This window comes from Stegastes partitus, unplaced genomic scaffold (assembly GCF_000690725.1).
Source record: "Stegastes partitus isolate 25-593 unplaced genomic scaffold, Stegastes_partitus-1.0.2 Scaffold1222, whole genome shotgun sequence".
NCBI lineage: Eukaryota > Metazoa > Chordata > Actinopteri > Pomacentridae > Stegastes > Stegastes partitus.
Genome location: NW_007578953.1, coordinates 25,496 through 35,919, shown reverse-complemented (window position 1 = coordinate 35,919; position 10,424 = coordinate 25,496). Strand labels below are relative to the sequence as shown.

The 10,424-nt window shown below is 38.6% G+C and overlaps 1 protein-coding gene across 2 annotated transcripts; it reads left to right on the top strand.

Annotated features, from left to right (window-relative positions):
* The first annotated feature begins 2,107 nt into the window (after positions 1-2,107).
* On the top strand, positions 2,108-9,170 carry ptrh1 (peptidyl-tRNA hydrolase 1 homolog). Of its 2 annotated transcripts, XM_008297450.1 has the most exons (6): positions 2,108-2,289; positions 2,634-2,762; positions 4,156-4,375; positions 5,367-5,466; positions 6,869-6,914; positions 8,639-9,170. In XM_008297450.1, exons 2-6 carry the CDS (start codon positions 2,655-2,657, stop codon positions 8,897-8,899), a joined length of 735 nt encoding a protein of 244 aa, XP_008295672.1. In that variant the 5' UTR covers positions 2,108-2,289; positions 2,634-2,654; the 3' UTR covers positions 8,900-9,170. The 2 variants fall into 2 exon arrangements, with proteins under 2 accessions (XP_008295672.1, XP_008295671.1); XM_008297449.1 differs by having other exon boundaries at positions 2,108-2,762.
* Positions 9,171-10,424: the final 1,254 nt, after the last annotated feature.

The window sequence follows — 10,424 nt, the reverse complement described above, 5'->3', positions numbered from 1 at the left end:
TAACCGATATTACCGATGTCGATATTCAATCACCGATAAATGAATGTAAGTAAACACTGTGAGAAAACTATTCAAAAGAAGCCCAAATTAGACCACATAGTCTTCTTTATTACATAACAACAGTAAAACATATTTAAACATATTTTAACATATTTAATGTTCAACTCCATTTAAGTAAAAACATCTGTGAAATAGCAGCAATATCAAATGTAGAGACGAAGGCGCTGATGTTACACAATCATCAGCTAAATATGTTCATCGGACTGATACCGATATATCAGAAAAACACTAATATCAACCGATACCAATGTGGTCGCTGATATATTGTGCATCCCTAATTTGATGTTTTTTTATTCAAATAAATCTCCTCATTATTTCATCCTGCAGCCTATTAAATGTTTGTTTGATGTGAAGCTACTGCAACGACTTACGTACTGACAGCGATTTAATCCACTCACTGTGCAGCAGGTTTAGTGTCTTGTTGGCTGCATAACTGTGTTTAAAACAACCTTCATAAACATGCAAACTGTGGTTTTTTTCTGTCTCAACTGTTTTTTTGGGTTTTTTTGTTTGTTTGTTTACAATTGGGGCTGCAAGGTGGATCGGTTGTTAGCACTGTTGCCTCACAGCAAGAAGGTCGACGGTTCGCGTCCCGGTGAGGACACTTGGGATCTATATGCATGGAGTCTCCATGTTCTCCCCGTGCAGCGTGGGTTCTCTCCGGGTTCTCCGGCTTCCTCCCACAAGGTCCAAAAACATGATGAGGTTAATTGGTGATTCTAAATTGTCCGTAGGTGTGAATGTGAGTGTGCTTGGTTGTCTGTCTCTAAGTGTAGCCCTGTGATAGACTGGTTACCTGTCCAGGGTGTCCCCTGCCTTCACCCTGAGTCAGCTGGGATAGACTCCAGCCCCCCATGACCCTAGTGAGGATTAAGCGGTGTATAGATAATAGATGGATGGATGGATGTTTACCATCATCTATTTTAACATAATAAAGTCACAAAGTGTTCCGTTGATGAGTCCTGATGAATCGAAGGTGTGTTGAGATCTGCCTCCGTCAGTGTCACCAGCTCACATCCACCTCTAACAAACTTTACCTGGTGCAAACATGCAAGGCACAGTAGAAATACAACAAAAACGACACGAAGAAACAAGCAATGGATGGTGCAATAGTGTCGTAAAATACTGCCTGGCTGGGATGCAAGTAGACTGATATTTGCTGATGTACAAAGCATTGCAGTGTTTTCTTTAAATTGCTGATCCATCCACAAAATGCACTTATTTCACTGCAGTACATGTTTTCTGTTGAATATAAGCTGAAATATACATAACAAAAAACAAATATACTTAACAAATGTACGAGACCACCTGTCAAAGTTGTTAAGCACTATATATTTATAGATAGACCATCCAGCATCATGAAGTGCTTTAATTCGCACTCAGCTCTCCACGCTTTACCATTTTGAACAGGAAGGAGGAATTTCAAACTGAATTCACCTTTTTATACCCAAATTTGAGCCAATCTGGTATAACATTCAACCACTAAAACTATCTTTTCTGTTCAGGAATGCAAGTAAATGGCTTTAGTTTTACATCTTTATCAAAATAAATAATAATGTACTTTACTATATTTGTTCACATTTTTGCAAAACATTATATTTAAAAATTCATGGATAACAATAATAATAATATTTTAGCATTAAAAATATCGTTTCAGTTAAAGATCTTTTACATAATGGTATGTTAACCATTATGGAAACATAAGGGATTATTTAGGTAATTACCAATGCTGTTCATTTAGAGCAGCTGTGACATAAACCTGGTGGTCGAATAAATATGTTCAGCAATGTGTGTAGTATATTTTAACCTTTAATATGCATTTTGGACTTTAATATGTTTTTCTTATTTCTTGTGTATTTGTATTGTGGTGGTGGTCACTTTCTCCCCCAGAATTTCCTCTCAGGGATCAAGAAAGTATTTCTTTTTATTTTATTTTATTCTAAGTTCTTGCTGCTCCTGCTGGGTGCCGTTCTCAGTCTCCACCACAGGAGGCGCTGCAGCCCCGCAGAGCTAAACGTGTTGTCTTGTTGACACTCGTTGACAGCTGCGAGGAAAAACATGGCAGGAGGACAAGCTAATATCACGCTGTATTCTGAAAAATGAGAATATTTGTGTGTAAAATGGCACAGTTTGCTATTTTTACTGCTCGTACGCGTCAACCGCAGCCGCGTTAGTGTGTTTTATAGCTTTTCTGAACCATGTCAGTCGCTGTTTGAGTTAGCCGACAAGGTAAAGTAAGCTAACGGCTAGCATGCTAACACCAGTCAAAGTTACCTTCACACACCTGAGACATTAATACGGTGCAACAACTCCGGTTTTCAGAGGGACGCAGCTAATAAACTAACTTCAATTATGAATAAATATGGCTAAAAATGCACTTTACACACAGTAAACCTCATTAAGAAATCGAAGGAAACAAGATTATTAGTGTTCTCATTAGAAATGTCACATCAGCTCGTTGGAAAGTTGTAAAAACGTCTGAAATTTAACATATCTGTATTCATTTTCTGAGCCGAATGAACAAACGAGGCATTTTAAGTAGATTTTGTCGCTATTTGTCGCACTTTTTCAAGACGCTGTTGAACTTTGTCACGATGCGGCGACTTTTGACGAGAGTTATAAACAGAGTTTTGCTCAGCGAACCGTTCAAACCAGCGATGGGCCTCGAGGGAGAAATACTCACAGAAGGCCGCCGAAAGCTGGTGAGTGTGAAACCTCACAACATCTACACTTCGTCCACTACACTGTTACTCCATGCACACGTGTGTATGATTTCCTACCACACGATTACAAACCCCCAGAAATCACTAGTTATATCCCGCCAAACTCCCTTCAAAAATCTGAGAATTTAGCGTTGTTTGTGGGTTTGGTTAAAGCATCCACCCCATAATTTACATTCAGAGACATTTGTTGGGTTAGTCATAGCTGCTTTTCAATTCGGCATGACTATCATCCAAATAAGTACTGGTATGTGCAGGATATTGAAGTAACCTGTGCTGCTTCAACATAACTGGTTGTATTGTTGTTCATGAGCAATGCAACATGAACTTGATGAAGTTAATGAATAGTGGTCTGTCCTCATTTGTAAAGTGACAGAGGTGTTTCAGGCAGACTTTAATCTATAATTTACTCTCTTGGTTGTCTCACTTGCCCAGTGTGTCCTGTTCAAGTCAAAATAAATGGACGCTCAGTGTTTAAAGGCAGCACAATGTTTGCAGTGTGTCAGCAGCCATAGAGTCCAATACAATGTGCTCCACAGTGTTTGTGTGAGCAGAGCCAGTGGGTCAGTACAATCAGTGCAAGGCAGCGGCTGCATGTGTGTCCTGTGTGTTTACATCGACCCACAAAAAGCCAACGTTTACCAGCAATGGTCCATTTGTCGTTACTCCTACGCGTGTTTTTGAGCTTTTACTGGATGCGACTAAGTTTGTCAGCATTAGTAGAGGCCGGAAACTCCCAATAATATCTGTAGAATGCATGTAAATAAATGAATGAATATACAGTAACTCGTGTTATCACTGGTTATAGTCACTGGTTATACTTCACCAAACTCCCTTCAAAAATCTGTTGATTTAGCACCTTTGCATGTTTGGTTGAAGTGTCCATCCCATAATTATCATTTCAGCACATTTCTGGAGTCAGTCGTAGCTACTTTTCAGTTCGGCATGACTGTCATTGAGTTAAGTAGTTTTTTATGAAGGATAATAAAGTAATCTGAACTGCTTTACTGTAAGTGCTCACATGGTGGTTAATGAGCGGTGCTACATGAAATTGGTCAATTCTATGAATGGAGTTTGGTCTGTTCTCTGGTGTACTGTGACAGTGCTTCAGAGACATTTTATTAGGTGTTGTATTGAATTTTTTTTTTTTATCTTTAATGTACTTTCTCAGTTGACCTCTACTATTTTCAGTGGCAGATTAATTCACATTTGGTGCTCTGGATGACAACAACACCTACTACTTGATATTTTCACTGTTTGCTTGGGCGTTGTCATGACATTTGTTGTTCAGATATTTTCTTTTCATTGTGAAACCGAAATGTTCCTGGAAGTACGTGAACTAAACGGTGTGAGCTCTGTGCCTGTGTGCCGTCAGGTGGTGGGTCTGGGTAACCCGGGGATGGACGGTACCAGACACAGCGTTGGCATGGCGGTGCTCGGGGCGCTCGCCACCCGGCTCGGTGTGGCGGACCGTTGGCGCGGCGACAAGTACGTGTCGGGTGAGGTCATCCTGTCCGAGGTCCAGCAGACCCACGTGGTGCTGCTCCGTCCCAGGATGCTGATGAATGTCAACGGGGTGTCGGTGGCCAAAGCAGGTGAGTTTAGTTTCATGTTTATTTAATGTGTTGAAATCACAGTTTTGCGGATTTTTCTTTGGGTCTGCCTGATCCAGTTTCTACAAAGTGCTTTGTGGTGTCCAGTTAACATGGTTACTGCCTCGAATCTGCTTCCGGTTGATCTCTGACATGAAGAATCTGAAATATTTCGTCTCTATTTTATAGGTTTTTTGAGCTTCTTGATCCTCGTAGTTTAATTATTTTATGGTAGATTTAATGCATCGTCTGTAGCTACAAAGTCGACATCACATCCACTCAGGGGGTTTTACACAGTCGAAGGAAGGCATTAGAGTGTCTTTAACAACAAAACCCGGAATAGAAACTGTCACGGTAGAATGAAATTATGGTGAACGTGAAAGTTAAAGACGCAGGTTAGCGTGGAGCAGAAATAAAGTCGATGCTGCAGCTTCTTACAAAACTGTGAGCTTCTCCAAGAAACGTGCTCAGTTTGGATTTCAAGGCATTTAAGTTAAGACATTACAGAAAGACAAGCAGGGAAACGAGGTTTAGCAGGCCACCCAGTCTTAGTAGTAAACGATAATTCTCATTCCATGGTTCTGACGTAATACGAGGTGTGAGTTTAAATTTGGCCGACGTCGCTCTTGGAGTAATCTTCTCGTGCAGCGCTGTCACAGCTCCCAGCGCTCCTGCAACGCTTCCCATTTTGTAAACAAGTCGAGCGAGGTTTTGGGGGCTGAATATCTCAAACTGTGTCAAAACGACAATTATTTGCTGTTCTGTTAATCTCACTTCATCTCATTTCTTCACTCCATCTACTTGAATTAAAGTGTGATCAGACGTTGTGTGTTTTGTTTCCTGAATCACTGTGTAGTTAAAAAGGTACCATGTAAAGATCCCACAATTGATTAAAAGTCTGTTAACTATGTGAGACAATAACTAGACTAGTCAACGTTATTCATTGTAGTCGAGTGTTTGCTGATGTCAGTTTTCCGTCTGTGTTTCTCTGCAGCCGCTAAATTTGGCATCAAGCCTGAAGACGTCCTGCTGGTCCACGATGACCTGGACAAGCCTCTGGGGAAAATCGCCGTCAAGCACGGCGGCAGCGCCAGGTGTGCGTTTCTTCATCCTTGATCACCTTATTGTGATATTTTATTGGCTCTCATTTGACGTGTGGGTTTGTATCTCATCCACGTCACCAAAGATGTGAGGAATGCAGTGCTCAGTTTAAAGTGCTCAGTTCCCCTCCAGAATCAACACGTTCTACGGGATACTGTACGGTCGTGACTCGATAATCTGACCCTTAACAATCCTAAACCTTGCTATCCGACAGGTTTTTAGGAAAAACTAACAGAACCAATGAAAAACAGCCTTAACATAGCGACAGCCTTGGATTCTGACTCCAACATGACATTTTATGTCACCAATCAGGATGACGGCGTATTATCTGACTGAACAATCCCACAGATTGGCTACGTTCACACTGCAGGACTTGATGCTCAATGAGGATTTCTTTGCGAGTTTGTTCACATTTCCAGTTAAATGCGACTTGTATGTGATCTGCTGTGTGAACTTCATACGACCCAAAAGTGTCCCGCATGCGCAGAAGAGGACACGACGATGTCACACACAGCGAGCGTGCTCAGTAGATGGTAACGGTGGAGCGTATCTGCCATTCCCCCACCGCCACCGATGGTGGAAACAGAAGTGTGACCACTAACTAAACTAGCATCAGCAGCCAAGTACTGCCTGTGCGTTCCGGACACTTCCACCTCGTCGGAGCGCTCCCCTGGGGTGGAAGTGCCCCTCTCTGATTGCGCTGAATATTCTGATATTCATCATTATTGGATCTGTGTTGTTCAGACTGTCAGACTGATACAGGTCGCATAGGAGGAAAGCAATTGGATCTGTTTCACTTGAGCCTGCTGTCTGAACGTATTTACCTCTGATGTCAACCGACGGGCCGTGCACAAGAGCACCGGTCAGTTAGACGTGAAATCCAGCAATGTGTAGTGTTGTAGCAATACAACAACAACAATATTTATTTTTTATTATGTTGTTATATATTATATTTTGTTACAGAAAAATGTCCGCAGTAGGAATGTTGTTTTTCTGTGCGTATTTCTTTTGCTTTTAAAACGACATTATAAAAAAAAAAAAAGATTTAAAAAAAAATAAAATAAATAAATAATAAAAAAAATAAAATAATAATAATTACTAAATAATTTTAAGAAATAAGGCATTATCATTATTATTATTTATTAATTATTTGTCTTTCTATGTCTACTTTTATTCACCTTTGAATATTGCTTTATTTTGCCACATTATTTATTTTGAATTTTATTTATCCCTCTTTCTATTTCCACTTTTATTTTATTTTATTGATTTGTTTTTGTCATGTGGCACTCTCACCACTCCATACAACAGTTGATGTCGGCTGAAAAATTAAAAGAAATTTGAAGAAGAAGAAGGAACAGTTTCTCTGATTAACTTTAAATCTTTAATTCTTCACAGAGGCCATAATGGAGTTCGTTCCTGTGTCGACTGTCTGCAGACTGACGTAAGTAACCGCTAAAAACAGCTCACAGTTATTATTATTATTTTAAATTAATTCTTACTTTTTGTTGATATTAGTTGTTATTAATCAAATGAAAGCCTTGTTTAACCACGATTGGAGACTGAAGCCAATGTTTTTGCTGTTTGAGGCATCAGAACTCGACGTATATTTCTCTTTTTATCATCCATGTAAACATAAATAGTAAAATTTCATTCTGCTGTCGACGTATTGTTGGATGGTTTCATAATTTTTGAGTATAAAAGTAGCAAAAACATCAATTTTACTCCCGTTAACGTACTTTGGAGGACACTAGATGTGTAATAAAATACTACTGCAATACTAGTATTTATACTTTTTACCATCCTGTAAAGTCCTCCGGTGGTTTTTTTTAATCACATCTGAGTTTATTATCTTCCTGCTCGGGTGTTAATTCTGCATCCGCTGAAGGGAAATTCTGATTATTGTGGATTAAATGAATTAACTACAGCAGGAAGAGAAACTCAACATCATCCTTTAATCTCACTTTTATCAGTCGATGGTCGCTGCTGCATTTCTTTAAAACATTTATCTTGTTTTTGTCCTAAACTTTTTTTTTTTGGTGAAGTTTTATTATAAAGCGCTTGTTGTCAATAAAGTTTATCAGAATTTTTTGAAATCATAAAACAGCCTTTTCAGGATAAATACTTTTAAATCATTTCTTAAAACTCATTTTATTGTCTTGCTTTTTTTTAAAATCATGTTTTGATAGATTTTAATATATATATATATTTTTAAATTTATTTTGTTCTTCATTTGATCGATTCATTTATTTACAATTTAGGCAATAATTGTATTTATTTACTGTTACCACCAGTAGTGTTATTATTTTTAGTTTTTTTGTTTAAATTTTTGGCATTTTTAAATTTTTAAAAAAATTTTTCATTTTATGTTGTATTGATTGATTTATTTACTATTTCTGCAATAATTTCATTTATTTACTGTTACTATCAATAGTATAATTTATCCTGTATTTTCTTTAAATTTTTTTTATTTTATCCAGTGTTGTCATATTGATTTATTTTGAAAACCTTTTACCCGTTTATTTCTTAATTCTCTTCCCTTTTTGCCGTCTCTGCTATTTTAGCGCTGTTGTTTTAAAGGTTCTATATAAGTAAAGTTATTACTATTATTATATATTTGTTAGACAAATATGCCGCAGTTGGTAGCACTGTTGACTCGCAGCAAGAAGGTTGCCGGTTCGCGTCCCGGTGGGGGCACCGGAATCTTTCTACGTGGAGTCTCCATGTTCTCCCCGTGCAGCGTGGGTTCTCTCCGGGTTCTCCAGCTTCCTCCCACAGTCCAAAAACATGTTGAGGTTAATTGGTGATTCTAAATTGTCCGTAGGTGTGAATGTGAGTGTGCTTGGTTGTCTGTCTCTAAGTGTAGCCCTGTGATAGACTGGTGACCTGTCCAGGGTGTCCCCTGCCTTCACCCTGAGTCAGCTGGGATAGGCTCCAGCCCCCCATGACCCTAATGAGGATTAAGCGGTGTATAGATAATGGATGGATGTTAGCCAAATAGAGGCACAAATTCTAAATTAACTCCACAACTAATAAAGCAAAACACCGTTTAATCTAGACCTTCTACAGAAAGTGTTTGCTTCCTGTTTACAACTAAAACAAAACAGGAAACGCCTGATCTGTGTGTTTGCTGATCAGCTGATCGGACTAAACGCTGTGACCCTGCAGGCGATGCTCAGGCTGCGGGTCGGGATCGGCCGGCCGACGGGGAAGATGTCCGTGGAGCGCCACGTCCTGAGCCGCTTCACCTCCGAGGAGCAGCAGGTTCTGGAGCGGGTTCTGGTCCAGAGCGTGGACCTGCTGCTCTCCCAGCTCTCCCAGCAGGACGCCCAGCTCCCCTCCTCGCCAGCAGGGGGCAGGCGAGTGGCACAGAAGAGGACGGAGAGCTCGGCCTCTCAGGACTCTGCTGCTGCTGCTGCTCAGAGCTGAACGTTGGAGCTGCTGTTTGTTCTCTGAAGCTAAAGTCACAGGAAGAGACTGAAAGAGACACTGAACTGATGAAACCGCTTCAGACTGAGATCGTGTTTTAATAAAGTTCTGTGGACCGCTGGTTCTTGTCCAGACGAATTATTGACAGACACAAAATGTTTGATTCTTTTGCAGATTTAAGATTTTTTTAGACATCGATGTGGATTAAACATCCAGAGAACTGTTTGCCTGTGAAGCCGAGAATTAAAGATCAAGTGTTTGAATCATCTAATCATGACTTTTAGGGGTTTTTTTATACTGTAGAAAACAAGATCTGTAAAGAAACAGGCAGCAAGACTCAGAAAATAAGTTAAAATAGTGAAATGATACGATTAAAGAACCATAAAGATGCCAGCAGACACCTGTAGAATACTTTAAGCTCATTTAACTGGAGTAAAACTAGTTTTCTGGTTGCATATCGTGAAAGAACCAACGACTGTTTGTATGAATACAGATGTTTAATGGAGTTGTTTTTTGTTTTTTTAAAGATTAACATGTAAATGAATACTTTACCAGGTATAAATATCAACATCTCACCATTTACTGTTCACCAGAGTGCGTTAAACAGTAATATTCAGGTTTTTTTTTTATGTTATATATGAAATAAATCAACTTTAAACATGTGCAGAATTACTCCAGAGACTCTGAGCAGACTGTTGGAGATAAAAGAGAAGAAGAAGCTGCAGCAGAACCAGGCTCAGGGCCAAGAAAACAGGAAAACAGCCACAAACACAGATTAAACCTGTAGAAACAGAAGCATCCAGAAGTGAACACACGGAGGAAACACTCAGACTGGAGTTTATAGTCGTGTGAAGACGGTCGCTAAGACGTAGCATTCAAGCTGGCAGCGCTAAAGCTTATTAGTTTATTAGAATTTCATCATCAAACAGCCCGTTTTTCTTTTTTTAGGGATAAATACTTTTGATTTGCTTCTTAAAACCCATTTTAAAATCTTGCTTTCTCATCGTGTTTCAATAGATCTTAAAATCTTTTATTCTTCATTTTGTTGTCTTATAGGATTTATTTACACTATTTATGTCATTATTTATTTACTATTACTACCAATAATATTATTTTTATCCTTGTCTTTATGGTTTTATCCTCATTTTAGTTTTTGGCATTTTTGGTTCTTTTATTTTGAAAACCTTCTAGCTGTTTAACTTTATTTTCTCTCAGTTCTCTTCCTGAGTGCTGATGCGTTACCCAACGAGTTTAAATATCAAGATCCTGCTCTTTTATTGTGTAAATTTACCCGAGTATGATAAATATTACAGTTCAGACCGTTATAGAAGGAATAAATCAACCATAACCTCAAAAGACTCGAACATTTTTTATTCCTCTTTGCTATTTTATCTGGTCAGATAGCAAAGAGGAATAAAAAATAAGAAAAATATATAAAGAAAATATTTTTAAAATCTGAAAAAATATAAAGAAAATAAAATATATTTAAATATATATATAATATTTTTTAAAATATAAAAAACAA